The sequence below is a fragment of the Phasianus colchicus genome, chromosome 5, assembly GCF_987193195.1.
Source record: "Phasianus colchicus chromosome 5, bPhaCol1.hap1.1, whole genome shotgun sequence".
In the NCBI taxonomy this organism is placed as follows: Eukaryota; Metazoa; Chordata; class Aves; order Galliformes; family Phasianidae; genus Phasianus; species Phasianus colchicus.
Genome location: NC_143440.1, coordinates 29,115,054 through 29,131,113, shown reverse-complemented (window position 1 = coordinate 29,131,113; position 16,060 = coordinate 29,115,054). Strand labels below are relative to the sequence as shown.

Sequence of the window (16,060 nt, the reverse complement as noted above, 5' to 3'; positions counted from 1 at the left end):
TGATTCACTGGGAGAAAAAGGCTGGATGTAGGTCATTTGAGTTCAAAGGGAATAGATTAGTGCAGCAGCACAGGAGGCACACACATGTCTGTGCAGTAGGTGGGGGCGTGGGCATAGGGAAACAATTTGTTTGGCTGAAGCATTAATGAAGACCTAGTCCACACCGATTTGAACTGACTTGCTGATGTTGTAGGTGCTAGCAGGTAACCAAGAGGGCATTAGCTATGTCTTGATATAAAGTGAGGTGCTATAAATATGAGTTCAAGTACTAAGTATCCTCAGCACATCTAAACAAATAACAAAACGCTGCTACTTCTTTGTTTTAATCATTCAAAATTATTTGGACACCAGGATGTTCTTTAGGTGTTTATATGTCTACAGAGACAGGGATGCTTTTGGGGAAGAACAAATGCAACAACCTGTAGTACCTTTTTTACAAACCATGTATGAAATGCAAAGTAGCGCTCTTATATACAACAAGAAACCTAGATGGCTTTTGCTAAGGAGGTGATGCTGAGCAGATGTCAGAAAGCAGATGGCTTCATATCTGTGTGGCCATTAATTTTCTGTAGGAAAACTTCATTCCCAGAGGTACCCTTTCGCCCACTGGGACCTCTGACAATACTGTTGTTCTGGTAGGGGTGCCAGTATCAACTGCCTAGTCCTTTATGTATTCATAGTGTGCTGTCATGTCTGTCTTCTTCCTGATGCCAGATGTTATCATAGATATTTATGGATGGAAATAGGTGCGTTTGGGCAACAAGAGCTGTTTTCTGGGGAAAACAACTTCAGAAACCTCACTCTCCTCTCTCCTGCTGGTTCCTAGTCATCTTGAAGACTTTTCCCTCACTCAGTTTTTCAGGGTGTTCTTCATATTGTTGTTTTCCCAGAGAGAAATGTAGAAGAGCGAAGAATTTCTGTCAGCTAACATGGTGGTGTTCGTGTTATAACAAAATTAACCAAATAGAGAAAAATATGGCTCTACTCCAGGGAATGAGATGAAGATTAAGTGAATGCTAAGCCAGATGTATGTGTGTCTGGACATGTGGGTGTTTATATAAATTCAACGTATGTAAATGCCATAAATATATTAAAACTAAACATCGTCGCATAATTTTTTAAGTTTTGCATAATGGCCATCTGTGTGCATTAGACTTCAAACTCAGAGAAGAAATAGGCGCTGGCAACTGCTTCACGTCATCTGGGGCCTGGATTTCCATGATTCTGAGCAGCTTTATTTCCTCAGAGCTGTTTGGAAGGGAGTACCCTCAGGCATCTTTGTTTGAAGTGCTTTTGGCTTCCACTGTTGCTTTACATAACACTAAAAACAAAAAACTCGAAGGATGCCCCAAGACATCAAGTCCCCTCTCTCCAATTATGGGCAATATATTCTTGCTTCTGGTTAGCTGGACCAGAAAGTTTTGCAGGATCCGGACTATGCTAACTTCTTCAAGACCTGTTCAAGAGTTACATAGCTGGGTCAAAGATGTATGTGCTTTATAGAGTCACTTCCTATTAAATGAAGGGAAAAATCTGTCTTGGTTGGCAGGAGAGCATAATTATCAGTATCACGCACTAGTCATGTGAGGATAAAATAAGTTCCATTTTCTAAGGTTTCCATTTTACAACAAGTATACATCAGGGCAAATGCAAACTGTGGACTGTATCCAGAAGTGAAGCCATGGTGTTGTGATTTATACGTGGACTGTTAATTTACATGGGGATGGAGTGGGTTTAGGTCCTACCGAGGCCAGTCTCTGCATGTGAAAATGATTTGTTTACATGCAATGCAATGCTGAGCTCATAGCCAGCATGGCAGTATGTACCTTGCACTCTTTTGGCTGCTGTCTGCAAAATGAATGTAGACTGTCTGCTTCAGTGCTGTTATTTGTGTGCTGTGTTACTTCTGGCGGTTGGCCAGGTGTTATCCTGTGCTGCTTTGCATACCTGTTGGGACCTAGGCAAAGTGATCAAGGTGTTCTTTCTGGAAGCATTTCACTCTCCTGAAGATAAGGACATGCAAGGTCAGGATGAAATATCATAAGAATGCTCCTCTACAGAGTCACTAACAAGATGTCTAATAGGATCATTAGGTAGAGGTAATGTAGCTGCCTCAAAAGCAAGGTTGTCAGTTCTTAGACATGAAAGCAAAGACTGTGGTAGGATGAACCATAGCAAGTCTGTTTGAAATGTAGCGGTCAGTCCTTGTCTGTCAACCCCCTGCTGTGACCTGCAGGTCAGCATCATCCCATTTCCAAATCCTTTACACCAGAAACTTAGAACGTCCAGCTGCTTGTGACAGACACCATGTGAGGATGTGATGATCGCTGCTTCCAGACTGAAGGAAATGCCATGGAAAACACTGTGCCATCTTGTGCCTCTCTTGTAGGGAGCTGTGAGAGTGGTGTCCAAAAAGTGAAAAGTGATGGGTGTGGGGAAAAGGTCACTGTGGAAACCAAACATACAAAAATATTTATTTCTCCTTTCTGGCCTCTTACAGGATTTCCACCTTTTCAGGCCAGATGCTTGAGGATGCTTTCCATGTCAACAGCTTCATGTCAGGTGAAGCTGAGGGAAGGAAAGAAAAACAAGTCAGAAATGCTTGATAGACTCCTGTGATTTTCTGGCTATGAAAGCAGAGACAGAACTTCTCAGGGCTAAAACAAGAGTGGAGCAGAGAATGGCCTGTGTGTGTGCAAAAGGAATAAATACCAGGAAGAAGTGGAAAACAGTAGGGAGATGCAGAGGCATATTGCGCAAATTGCAGCACTGAAAAGGAAGCCCCAGCAGACACTCTATGCTTCTTACTTATGCTATCCCTTGGGTTAGAGTACTAAGAGACTACAGCTCTGTTTGTCACAGTACTGAAGAACACCCATGAGCTGCAGCTGCAGCTTATTGGCTATAGCTTCTCTAAAGTAGGCAATGAAAATAGGTTCTGCTGGGGACCCATCACCAATCCTCCAGCCTAGTTTGGAAAAGGTAGCAGGCCTCAAGATAGTCCAGAGCTCATGCCAGTAGAACATCTCTCATGACCAGTTTTCTGGTGTGGGAGCTGATCAGTTCAAATTGCTTTACTTCTTCCATTGTGTTACCCCAGTTTGTGCAATATGCAAACAAAACATTCAAATCAATTTTGCTCCTCTGTCAGCACTTGTACTTCTCAAACAAACAAACAAACAAAGAGGATGGTTCTATTTAATTGTGGTCACTTCTATTAAAGAACTTCTGTTATGAAATGTTAAGAATATGGTTCCCAAACCACATTTAAAGTCCTTTACACAGTTAAACAAGGCATGAATAAAATAGGCCCTACTGCTGCTAGGCACAGCCTCTTTACGTGTTCTGTGCAATTTTTTGGGGAAGTATATGAGTTATTCCATGAGGCGTAACAGCTATGTGTATGCTGGGATTCATAAACCCCCTCGGGGAATGCAACACCCCCTCTGAAACAGCTGCCTCTGGCAATTGACATTTGAGACATCTTGTAGATTCAGCCCATCAACAGTAACCTGCTCCCTGGCAAGTACTCCCAGATCTCCCGGGAATTTCTTGGGATCTGCTGCAGCTTTCTGAACACTGTGTCATTCAGAGTCCATGTGTAGCATCTCCAAGTGCTGCTGCACTCCTCAGCAGCCTGGTTGCTGGTAGCAGTGCTGTGCTGTCCTGTCTGCTCTGAGGCTTAGCGTCAGGTCACGGGAGCTGAGTACGGAGCAAGAGGAGTGAGTTTGTTCAGCAAAATCTCACTTGTGGATACCGGTGGCTCCACAGAGGTTTGCAGAGGTGACTTGTTCTGAGTGGAGGTGATGTGCTCAACCAGCCAGCTGGTAACTAAATCCTAAGGGTAGAAGCTAGTATTGAACCAGTTCAGAGGGGAACACCTCTGCTGAAGGGGTTTGGGCCTGAAAGGCTGGTGGGAGGGAGGTGTAGGCTGTGTGATAGATCACCTTAAGACCCATCTAGTTACAACCCAGTGCCATGGGCAGGGGCACCTTCCTCTGGATCAGGCTGCCCAGGTCTCCATCCAACCTGGTCTTGAATGCTTTCTGGAATGGGGCATCCTCAGCTTCTCTGGGCAGCTGTGCCAGAGCCTCGCAATGTCTTCTGAATATCTAACTTCTACCCTCTTTTAGTTTAAATGCATTACCCCTTGTCCTATCACTATGCTCCCTGATAAAGAGTGTCTCCCATCTTTTCTGTAGGTCGTCTTTAAATGCTGGAAAGCTGCTATGATGTCTCCCTTGGGCCTTTTGTTCTCTAGACTAATTCCGGAAAGATGTGTAAGCTGCAAAGTACACATCCTGTTGTATAATACTGCTGTTAGGCTAACTTCACAGTAACTGTAAAGTGATGAATTATAGTTACTTTTGAGAGGTTTGCAGACCTTACTCTGGATGAGTAATGATTCCTCTTGGCCTGTGGAATATGGTTATCCTTTTTGAATTTGGCAAAGCCTACTGTTGCAAAATAATAATAAAAATAATAATAATAAAAAATCTTGGGATCCTGAGTTCCCAAATTGCTCTAGTTTTCATAGCTATTTTCTCAGTGTAGGAATTGGTGTGTTTGTATCCGGAGGCAGACAGCAACAATGTACGTAGGTGAATGTCTTGCTGTCTTAGGACTGATGGGCCTACAAGTGTAACACTATGCTACTTGAGAAATTAGGTCCTCAAATTGTCACAGATATGCATGGCATTAATTCCTTTCCCTTAATACCCTGCTTATGGTATTAATTTCACTGCTTAAACAGTTGCTGGTCCCTTCAACCATCCCAGAACACAAGTAACAATGTGCTTTCAACATCAGGAGAGCAACTAGGTCTGTTCTGTCACTAACAGGAAAAAGTATATGTGCGAAAGAGAAGCACTGAAATGAGATTAGTATGTTTACACCTTTTCCTGAAATTTTGGTATGTGAGTTGTGTTGGAGGTCACAGCGGTGTTTGGGTCAAACCTTAGTTTGTGCAAGCTACTTTGCTAATCCCTAGTCTAGACACTCAGTTTTCCAGTGCCTGTTAATCTTCTGCATTAATGTAGTGATATTATTTTTTTTGGTCTGTCACAGAGCATCAGTCAGAAGGAACTGGGCACTCCTGCTCCTGTAGCACTTGTAGTTTCAGCCTCACGCGTGGGGATCTGGGGTGTGTAACCGTATAGCTTGTGGCAAAGAGCTGTCCCATTGATTTTGTAAAAACCTTGACTTAGCACTCAGCTGTACATAGCGTGCCCTTAACATACCTAAAGCTCGTGTATGATTACATTTGCTTTTTCCTGAAGTGAGAGAAGTTAATGTGAAGGGAGAGAAAGCAGTTTGCCCACCTCAGAGGAATTTGTGAAGGGCTGTCTACTATTTCATGGAGAACCTGTGCTGTTCCTGTGATGTGAGTTTTGAATTAATAGTGATAAATGTCCTGCAGTCAAGCTTCTATATTCTAGGGAAGGAAAGCAAGTCAGTCCTCAAATGATAAGCTTTATATTCACTTTGCTAGGCTTTTTTGTAACTGTTTGGACTCAACTCCAGGACGGTGTTTGCTGTCCTCTCCTCATTAAACTTTGCTTTTGCATTCTCCATAATGAGTTGTAATTTCTGAAGAACTCTTACTTGCTATTTCCTTTGTGTTTTGTCCTGCTGAACTGTAGAGGTTTGCCTTATTGAATTTCATGTATTGTTTTCAGACAAACATTAAGTTGAGATATTTTTCAGTTCTAATCTGGCTCCCCAGTGTGTCTGATATTTTTGCTGGATTTTCCTTGGGTTTGATAAACCTACTTGGTTTTCAGACCCAAGCCAGTTATGAACAAACCCCTAACACCTGTGCATACCATTGCTCCCCTGCTCTGGCAATGAATAGCTGGCAGTGCAGCTCTAAAGATGACTTCCATCAAGGCTGCTATTTCTCTAGCTTGCTAATGTTATCTTATAAGACCATATAAAAATCCTTACCAAAGTCACGATACATCATATCCACTGCTTATTCACACTCATAAGACTGATTACTCCATTTCAGGAGAAAATAAGATTGGTCTGACATGATGTGGTCCTGCCAAATCTCAGTCTGCTGCTATTTGTCACCCTTTTATCTTCCTGGTGCCTGTGGATTGGCTGTTTGATTACTTGTTGCAGTGTCTTTCTGGGCGCTGAAGCTAGGCTGTCCAAGTTATTATCCCCTAAATGTTCCTTCTTTCCTGTTTAAGGACAGTATGAAGAGGTACCAGTCAAAATAAAGATGGGAGGTGTTCTTAACCGACACCTGATTCCCAGCACTCCAGCACTCATACATCAAATTTAGGAAGAAGTAATGTCAGAACTATGCTAGCTAGATGAATTACCTGTAATAGTTTAAGTATCAATGTTTCATTGCCCTGAGGGCAGCAATGGACCTGCTTGTGCCACCCCTGGGCCCATAGCACAGTATGGCCATGGCCTATGCCCAAGGGAGGTGCCTGAGGCTGCCCTGGGGAGCCCTCCCAGTGCTGTGACAAAATGGCTTCTGAAAGCTTGCAGCTGCTGCCAGCATTTTGTGCAATATTCGTGGCAATAGAAACCAAACCCAGCTGTTGCTTTTCCAGGGCTTGGGGTGACAGAGATAAGTAGTAAAGGTCCAGTGAGTGACCGCAAAAATATTTAAAGGAGCATGGTTAGCTTGGCTTTTGCTTCACATCAGTGTTGTTTTCTAGGTTGGGAAGTAGAAATGGAGGCTTTGTTTGACATAACTTACAGAGTAAATTAAAAGACGATAACATTTCATCTTTTAAAGAAGCCAATCTTCCTGCTTGTGCTGAGAATACAACCTGAAGGAAGAGTCCAAGAGTCAGGGGCCAGCACCCCCGGTGAGCTGCCTGCAGCAGTGGAAAAGAAGGTTGCTAAAGCATGCCTGAACCAAAACCAGAGTAAATCCATATGCAGCAGCTGGATTGTGCAGTGATTGAGTGTGTTGCTTGGTACTGAAAGTAGTGCAGCTTTATTTCCTGTGCCAAGACATTTTCTTCATTCTTTATGATAAGAAAGGGAAATCTGAGCATCAAGTTGACCTCGGCTATAGTAGGCATAATTTTATGGGACTTCTATCCTTTTTGCCTCCTCACTTCATTCATCTTCTCTCCAAAGTGAATAGTCTTAACTTTTAGTTTCTCTTCATTCCCTAATAATTTCTTTCCAGAATCTGGCTTGACGAAAATCTGTGCTCTGGCCACAGGTGCTGAGCTGTCATTGATTTTTTTGTATAACAGCATTCATGATAGTTTGTGTTCTCCATCCTGTCCTTGGTCTGCTCTTGTTGTCCTATCTTTCACCTCTGCTGACTGATTGCTGGGGTTTTGCTCAGCTGTCCATGGAATTGCTCAGAGCTGTAACACAAGTGGGCAGTTTGCAGCTCATCAGTGTGCACGAGTAGTTGAATTTGTTTCTTCTAATGTGTATTAGCTTGCATTTGCCTACACTGAATTCCATTTACTTCATCTTATTCTACTGTCCATGTCTCTTAGGGTTGTCTGAACAGCAGAACAGCCCTCAGAGATGAGTGCAGAGACATTTTTACCTCAAAACACTTTGCTGCTTCTGGAATTTGCCATGTGCTGGGTCTCTTGAGTCTCCTACTAAGATGGATTAAGTGAACTGCTGTGCGATACTGATGACCAGCCCGTGGTCTCTTGCCCTCTAAAACTCTTGAAAGTACCCATATAGCAGAGGGAGAAGCATGATCCAATCTAATATTAGAGGATATCCAAACTGTTTTAAACAGGGGGATTTTTAGATCTGGAGATTTTTTGCCACTTTCTATGAGTTGCAGAGATGCAGAATCTGCCTCTTCCAGCAGTTTGAGGGAGTTCTAGCATACCTTCATACAAGGCTGGAAGCATTTTATGGCTTCTTCATGATTCCGTCTTTCAAACTGCTACCACAGACAGTTTGTTAAACAATTTTTGCTTTGTAAATTATCCCAGTTTTCCTACCAGTGACTGTAGTGAATGGTCCTCAAGTGCTGACATTGCACGGACTCTATGACCCAAGGAGGGAAAGTTAAGAAGCCTTTAAAGAGTGGAGAAGGGATAACCCAGTTGTTTTAGCTTGTGTTTGGGACTGGCGATGGTCACATGCAGTTTTCAGTTTTATTTTGATGTTCTGTGAAACTGGATGGTGAGGCACAGAGGGGAACCTGCTGAATCAACTGTGACAGTGTTTGTATGCAACAGTGATTGACGAAAAGCTGAAAATGTTTTTCCTTGAAATACTATTTTAGCCACATTGGCTGGAGTGGCTCTCAAACCCGTGATGTCTGGAAGAGCTTCCAAATGCCTGCAGTCTTACACGTTCTGTGTAACAAGTGTTGCAGAGAAATTGGCTCTGCCTGGACTATCAGAAAAGCAGCTTTCAACCCAAGCTACTCAACTTTGCAGGGATATCAAGGCCTGCAATTTTCCTTAGAGAAAGCAATTGTAACATTACATCCACAAGGTTTTCTCCTTTCTTTTCCAAGCTCTTGCCTGTCCTGCCTTTCTCCATACCTGACCCACTTCCAGATGTGTCACAAATGACCTCCCTTCCCTTAGTGTACACATCTGAATGTGTTACTGGTGTTGAAACATCAATCAGCTGCTCTCTCTGATGCTTATCTCTTTTCTAGGTGACAAGGGCTCCCCAGGGAGAGAAGAACAGCAGAAGGGCTTTTGATGAGAAGGCTTATCTGTCCTCAAAGCTGCTGAAGGCTGGAGAAGACCCCTACCGCCAGCACGCTTTTAATCAGCTAGAGAGTGACAAACTCAGCAGCGACCGGCCCATACGGGACACCAGGCACTACAGGTACTGTGCAGCCCTTGCTCCAAGCCATGGCTGCTGCTTGCTCTGGAGAGTCCAGAGCCTTCCTGTGTTCTGCCCTGTTAACAGAAGATGGTTTTAGTTTTTCTTCTCCAAGGTCTGTCGCTTTGTTTCATGGTTAATCTGGAAAGGTCTCAAATGCATGGCAGACCCCTGGCTAATTCAGCCCTAGTTTGTTGTTTTTCTAGCATATCTTCTCCCAGGTCTAAACGCCATCCTATTACTTCAGCATTTGGGTTTCAGCACCCTCTCTTGCAGCTCAAATTGCTCAACTGGAAGCTGTTTTTTGCATAAAATCCCCCACACTCGGGGTTTCTCAGTGAGCCTCTGTCCTATCCGCAAGGTACTCAGCTGTTGTAGCATTGCTTTACTTTGGTGTTTCTCACCTGCTGTGAACTGGCTGTCTAAATCTCATTTAGTGTGTTCTGAGTGTTATGGTTTGGGTGAACTCTGCTGAGGTGGGGGTGAAAATAATGAGCTTTTCATGTTCAGACAGTGAATATTTCATGGCTTGCAAAGTGCTCCTTGTTCTGTCCTTGTTTCGCTGGGGTGAATTTATTTTGCTGACTAAGCTCATCTGTAAGTTACTACCAGAGCTCAGGTAATTATTTTGTTCTTTCTGTAGTACAGAAGGATAACACTGTACCTTGAAGATGATAGGTTTGATAGTAATAGAATAGTGCAAAGCAGCCTACTTCAAAGAAGAAAAAATAGAAGCAAAGTAACCATGTCAGAAGCACTGGTGTCTGTTTGAAACCTAGATGTAGTGTTGCAAAGCAACACCTCCTAACTGCTGGGAAAGGGAAACCAGGCATCTAACTTGATTGAAACTGCAAAAAGGGTGTCAGGAGATGTGGAGCTCTGTGAGCCTGCCAGCACTGACAGCCATCAGGGTGCTTAGTGAATGGAAGCGGCTGGGACCTTGGTTAGATGAAAGTCTTGTGCTTCTGTTCCCCAGTGTAGTATTCAGGATTGGCTTGCTAGTGACTCAGAGGCAGTGGTGCATGTCCTCTGTCACTGACAGTCCCCCTGCCATGCAGAATTGCTGTTTTCTGTTAATCTGCTGTCATGTTCTGGCCTAAACCAGCACCCTTCAAAGATAAATTATTTATTTTGATCTGTGATCTGTGGAAGCATGCAGAGGATGCTTTTTGTGAAAAGTCCTACGTGTGTACTTCAGTCTAAAGACGTATATATACTGTTCCCTGGAAATGTATGGTCACTTCAGGCCTCAGCTTTACAGAGATTCCCTTTAGCAATGGGGTCTCCCTAAGCAGCATATAATCAAGGCAGATAGATCTGTTATCATGTTCCTCCTATTTGCAGGGGGGTTGGTTTGAGAATGAGATGTTGTTTTTGAGTACCATGTCGTGTAGCAATATTGAAGTTGTTGCTGTGATGACAGCTTAACATAAGGACTTATTTCTGCTGGTACAATTTAGATGTGATTTGAGAAAGCCCTTCCTTCTGTCACAGATGGCTCTGGCTCAGTTCAAGGAGTCAGGGATGAATAGGTCACTACTGTATTTTTCCTTAGGCACCAAAGCTCAGATAGGGGATATTTGAGTCTACATCCTTCAAGCTAATTCTAACTGAAGATGTAGCTAGCTGGTTTTTGATACGAAGCAAAGGCAGAGCCAGCTTACAAGCAAAAACTTCATATTTGTCCCCTGTGATGCTCTAATAATGCTGAGAACTTGGAAAGTCTGTCTCAAATAGTGTGTACACCAATATCTTGTTTTTCTACTTGCTGGTGACTTAATACATTTTACATTCATTAAATCGTGGAGTTATTTTGAAACAATAATAAATGTGATATGTCTGGTCCCAAGCTTTTTATCAGAGTTTCTTTATATGCTTGAAAATTGATGGAAGAAGTCATTGTTCCCTTAACAAATGCAATTTGTTACAATGAAAAATAACAGTAGTTTAGAATAATTTTAAACTAGCAGAATTGAGCATGATGATAAAAATAGTTACTGTTTAGAAATAGCCATAGAAGAATAGTAAGTAAACGTGGAAGTACAAGTGGCTTTAAGAAATAAATCGTATTCTGTCCAGTGGTGTATTTAGTCTAAGCATGGCCTTGAGTAGTTAAAAATAAAAATAAACCACAATTCCATAGGAGTACATGAGTCCAAATCTGCCATTTCTAGCACCTGCCAGAACTTGATCCAAGATTCATAGCCATGAGAATGCTTGTTGTCCACAGGGTATAAGCAGCCTTGGTGTGAGCTGATTCTTCATTCTGAGTATGTGGATAAGTGTACATACCTAACATTACAAAGTGAAATGGGAAGAAGGGAAGAATTACTTTCCATTGCTATCTGAGGTATTAGTGTTCAGAAGAGAAGCTGAGGAACCTCAGCAGGCCCAAAGAGTTTGAATTGATGCCTGGATCTACCAGCTTTATGCATCCTTACCATGTACACATTCTATGCATGAAGGAACTGGAGTTTACATGAAACACAGGCAAATTCATGGACTAGAATCCACAGTGTTGAGTATTTGTTCCCCAGGAAAGTCATGCGTTCTCATCCATAATGCATGCAGCATTATGAGTTTAGGCACCAGAACCTCAAAGCTTTTGCCTTTTGGCAGGCACAGTCTCCTGTCCTTTGTACAGAGGCTGCTGAGGCTTTCCTTGCTGCAGCTCTGCTGTGCTACTTCTGTTTTCAGCATATTAGTTCTCTTCTCCTCTGGAAGTTGTAGACATGTTGCTCCAGCAGCTGCTGGAGGAAAGCGTTTGGCTCATGCTTCTGCTCTTCTGTGTTGCAGGTGCACGTCTGTACGTTATGATGCAGACCTGCCAGCTACCAGCCTCATCATCACCTTCCACAACGAGGCCCGCTCCGCGCTGCTCCGCACGGTGAAGAGGTGAGTTCAGCAAGAGGGGCTGGGCCCTGGGAGGGCACCATTGCAGGATTAGACATTTTCCAGTGGTTATGCAAGCAAGGTGGGTGGACCTCCCCAGTACACTTTGTGATCTGTCCTAGACATGGCCCACAAGGACGGGTCTGGGACTTGGATTGGTGATGTGGGTGTTCAAAGTGTCTGCAGGTAGCTACTGTATAGTTCCTGTGATGGATTCATTAGCAGCAGGAAAGGGGCTGCTGGGCTTGCCTCCACAGGTGGGGAATGGTCAGTATGATCTTGGTTTGGAAGATTGAGGGACCAGAGGGGGACAATGTGGGCTTCTAGATGTAGGGGAGGGGCATGGGAGGGTGTATTTTAACAGAAATATGCAGCCAGTCTCCTGCTAGGGTATATGTTTCAGGAGGTGGGGCTATCCTTCTGAGAACAAGGTGAGCAGTCTTTCAAGCAGAAAGCTGATAAAAAAACATCTGAACCTAATGGCCCACCAAGTCTTCCCTGGGGCTTTTCACACAGACCCTGTTGTACATACAGGACACTTGCTGTCTTGTGCCAGTACCTCCTAATGTCTGAGTATCAGCAGTAGTCAAATCTATCAGGTAAATAGTGACATAGAGTCTTGTCCCCAAGCAGAAGAAAGTGTGCAATTATCTGTACCACAAAGCAGTGCTGCTCCTTCCCCTCCTCATCATCCCCGTAGAATCTGGAGAGGCTCTTTTCCTTTTCCTTTTTACATAAAAAATGCCCTTTGCCCTCAGAGTTATCAAGCCTTTGTTCAAATGATCCCTGAAGCCTGCAAGCAAGTCCAGGAACAGCTTGTGAAGGCTGAAAGGAGATTGAATTGTTCAGGTAGAAGGTTGAATTCATGGTTTCACTAACAGGAATGTATTATTCATCATCATCACTTCTTCTCCTGTCAGGTCCTATGGGCTTAGAGAAATGTACGTTGTGAATAAATAACAGGCTTTTCCAAGTTGGCCTCATGGTTAGAAGGCTGCCTTTCAGTCTGCCGGGTTTGGTGCTGCTGTATTTTCAGAGTCCTGCATTAACACATTTTGCCTTTTCTTATCATTCTCTTTTCATTTAAACCTTAAAATTAACCCTGCACAGCCATTGTTCAGAAAATGAGTAGATTTGTTTGGAATTACAGTGCTGCTAGAAGGACAACAGCAGGAGATTTCTGCTAATTGTATCATAAATCAGACAATAAATGGTTAGGTGCTCAGAAGCTGTGGTAGTGTGATCCTTAAGAAAATCTCAAGACAGCCAATCAAATAGAAGATGCTTTGATAATAAAATGTAGAGAAGATGACATTCAAAACAGAAGTAACCCATAAAGAGAGTAATTGATATCCAAATCCTCTGTAGGTTATGTGTACTAAGGAGCAGATGAATGTTGCCAATGCATAATGCCAGACTTGCTCAAAGCAGGATCAGCTTGAGTTGGTTGCTGAGGTCTATGTCCAGTTTGTCTTGAGTATCTCCAGGGTCAGTGACTCTGCAACATCTCTAAGTCTTCTCTTGCCAAGGCTAAACATTCACAGTTCTTGCAACCTCATCTCATACATGTGATGCCCGAGTCCTTAGCTGTCCTTTGCTAGCCATGTTTCAGGATGTTCTTGTTTTTCTTATCCTGGGAAATCCAAAACTGGACACAGCACTCAAGCAGTGGTCTCACCAATCTCTTAGATGTGATGTTCTGCAACACAGAGTCCCCAGCAAAGATCCTGCAAAGTTCAACCCTACAGTCCTGCTGCCACCGAAGCAGTCTTCTGATGGGGAGCTAGCTGAGGTCAGCTGCAAAAAAAAAAAAAAAAAAAAAAAAAAAGTAGGTCAGCTGGATGGCCTTTAGAATGGTTTGGGTTGGAAGAGACCTTGAAGATCATTTCGGTCCTAACAGATCTCTGGCTATGGCTGGAGTCTTCATTGCCAGAGGTTTACACTCAGTGATCCTGATTTACTCCTTGCTTACATCAAATGTCAGAAATGTTCCTGATTTATCCCTGTTTGGTGAGTGGTCCCAAAGAATGAATTCTTGGGTTCTACAGTATTTTTAGTGGCACACAGACAAACATTGGCTAGTAGCCTTCACTTTGAATCAGAGAAGGCTTGATAACCATAAACAGAGGAGATAATTCCAGAGAAGAAAAAAGAAAAAAAATAAGAGATGGTATCTGTGAACTGATGGGAGATGGACAAGTCAGCAGAGTGGAGAAGCTATTGATGATATTGAAAAGGTGTCATGGGACAAAGTAAGGGCACTGACATTGAAAGAAGAAAGTTGTGAGAAAAGAAGGAGGGTAAGGTATCCTTGAGATGAGGGGAATAGTCTCTGTTTCTGCTGTAAAAGAGGGATTAGCACTGGGATTTTGGAAGCCTAGTAATACATTCTGTGCCTAAGAGTAATCAATTGTTGTGCCAGTCTGTTCACCTCACTGAAGTGAAATAGTAGGACTGCTGTGTTCCTTGTTAAAAAGACAGGCAAGACAAAGTACAAAGAAGATTAAATACCTTTTCCAAGGATCCACAGCAAATTATTGCAGAACTGAGAGCAGAACTAGGCATCGAACAATAAGTAGTGAACTCCTCAAGAATATTTCCTCCCTGCTGGGGGACTGAGTGAACAGCTGAGGGAGAGAGAACAAAGTGTATTGTCTTTTTTCCAGTTCTGTTGAGTTGGAAGACCTGAAACTTGTGGAGAAAATGTGAGTATTGCTAATAGGGTAGCGAGAGAATGTGTAGAATGCCATTTTATAGCAGTTATCCTGCAAGATGTGGCCAGTCAGGATTGTTAATATTTTGTGTTAAGTCTGCATGAACAAGAATTTCAGTGCAAGGCAACTTTGTCTGTAAAATATGCAGATAATGGCTATTCTGGGGGAAGGGGCAATCATAAATGCGAGAAGGAACATAGCCCCACCTTCCACCCCACTATGCAGTTCTGAAGTATCCAGAGGAGTATGAGCCAAGAGCAGCAAATGAGATTCAGCTTTGAAAAAGCTCAGTCATCTTGGGATGTGTAAGCTCAAAATACAAATACTCTTGAGGTATATGAAGCAGTATAAACCTGAAATGGCGTAGGATGTGATACTGAGCAGCAGAGCAGACATGATTTTGCACTGTGGGACAGTGGAAAACTAAGGAAATTTGGGCTCTGTGTGCAAAGCCATTTGTGGTGCTAATTACCATACAGTAATTTCTCTCTCTATAGCCTTAGTAGTCTATGCCTGGGAGTATGGGGTTACTCTTGTTGTGTTTCCTGTATAAAAGAAACCTAAAGAAAGAAGGAGCAAAATAAACAAAAAACAAAACCAATTGAACAAAATAAGATAACCCAAAATATTTAAGCAACACTTTCTCTAAAATTGCTTGAAATCAGAAGAGCAAGCGCCACTAAAATGCTAGAACCAGGAGGACAGAGTTTGTCTCTGGTTTTTAAGGCTGAAGTTTGCAGAACTGTCCTCTTCACTGGTGTGCTCAAGTGTGAGCAATGTTCAGTATATGAGCCATCTTACTGAAGGCAATAAGGACCTGCCTGGGCATTGTGGAAGGAGGCTTAAAGAGGAAATATGCTGTGTAGTTCTAGTAAAGCCAGAGGAGGAACTTAAAGAAGTTTATGGAAAACTAGTTCAAGTATTTTAAAACAAATGAGAGGAACAAAGAGGTCAGAATGAAGATGCTGTAACTCTAGAGTACCAGACTGTATTGATCTCTGTGAAGAGTGTAAGCTATTATCCTCATTTCTTGTATGTGAAAGCCTGCGTCTTGTAGACACAAGACAACTGCAGCTCTGGGGGTATTGCAGACCACAGTGGATCCCAGCCCAAGGAAAAGTCTGTACTCTCAGCAAGTGACATGGCTTGAAAGAAAGGCAAATAACTATCAAAAGAAGGGAATAAAAAACCCAAACCAAAACAAGTCCAGAATATTGCCATAAAAGACAATTGTTTTCTTCCTAAAGAAGAGACTCAGTGAGAAAAGACTGAGAGCACTCCTAGCTGGGAAAAGTAACAGCTCTCTTTCTGTTTCCCAGCAGTGATGAGCTTTGTCCAGAGCCTGGTGGACAGGAATGGCTTCCTGGCTGCTGCAGGGCTGTTAATGCTCTCCTCTTTGTCTTTCAGGAGGCAGAGAGCATGCTTCAGCATCCTTTGCTAGGTGCTTCAAGGCAGCCCCTACAACCATCTTTCTAGCTATGGGTCCTTCTCAGGTTTGATTGAGATGCTGTAGCTTTCTGGGATGTTTCTGCTTGCAGTTCAGCTTCCGATGGACCCTCGTACAAAGAGCTGGGTTACCTCTTCCACATCACTGAGTTTGGTATTCCTGCTGTAAAGTATGACACAGCAGACTTGTGTCAGTATTACCATTGTCA

The 16,060-nt window shown here is 43.0% G+C and overlaps 1 protein-coding gene across 2 annotated transcripts in view; it reads left to right on the top strand.

The window, feature by feature from the left end:
• Positions 1 to 16,060, top strand: part of GALNT16 (polypeptide N-acetylgalactosaminyltransferase 16) — a 60,319-nt gene that overhangs the window by 20,135 nt on the left and 24,124 nt on the right. For both annotated transcript variants that reach the window (XM_090141150.1, XM_031593661.2), the window contains exons 2-3: positions 8,627 to 8,802; positions 11,596 to 11,694. In XM_090141150.1, the coding sequence (XP_089997276.1) occupies positions 8,627 to 8,802; positions 11,596 to 11,694 (275 nt within the window). The remainder of the gene's footprint in view (positions 1 to 8,626; positions 8,803 to 11,595; positions 11,695 to 16,060) is intronic.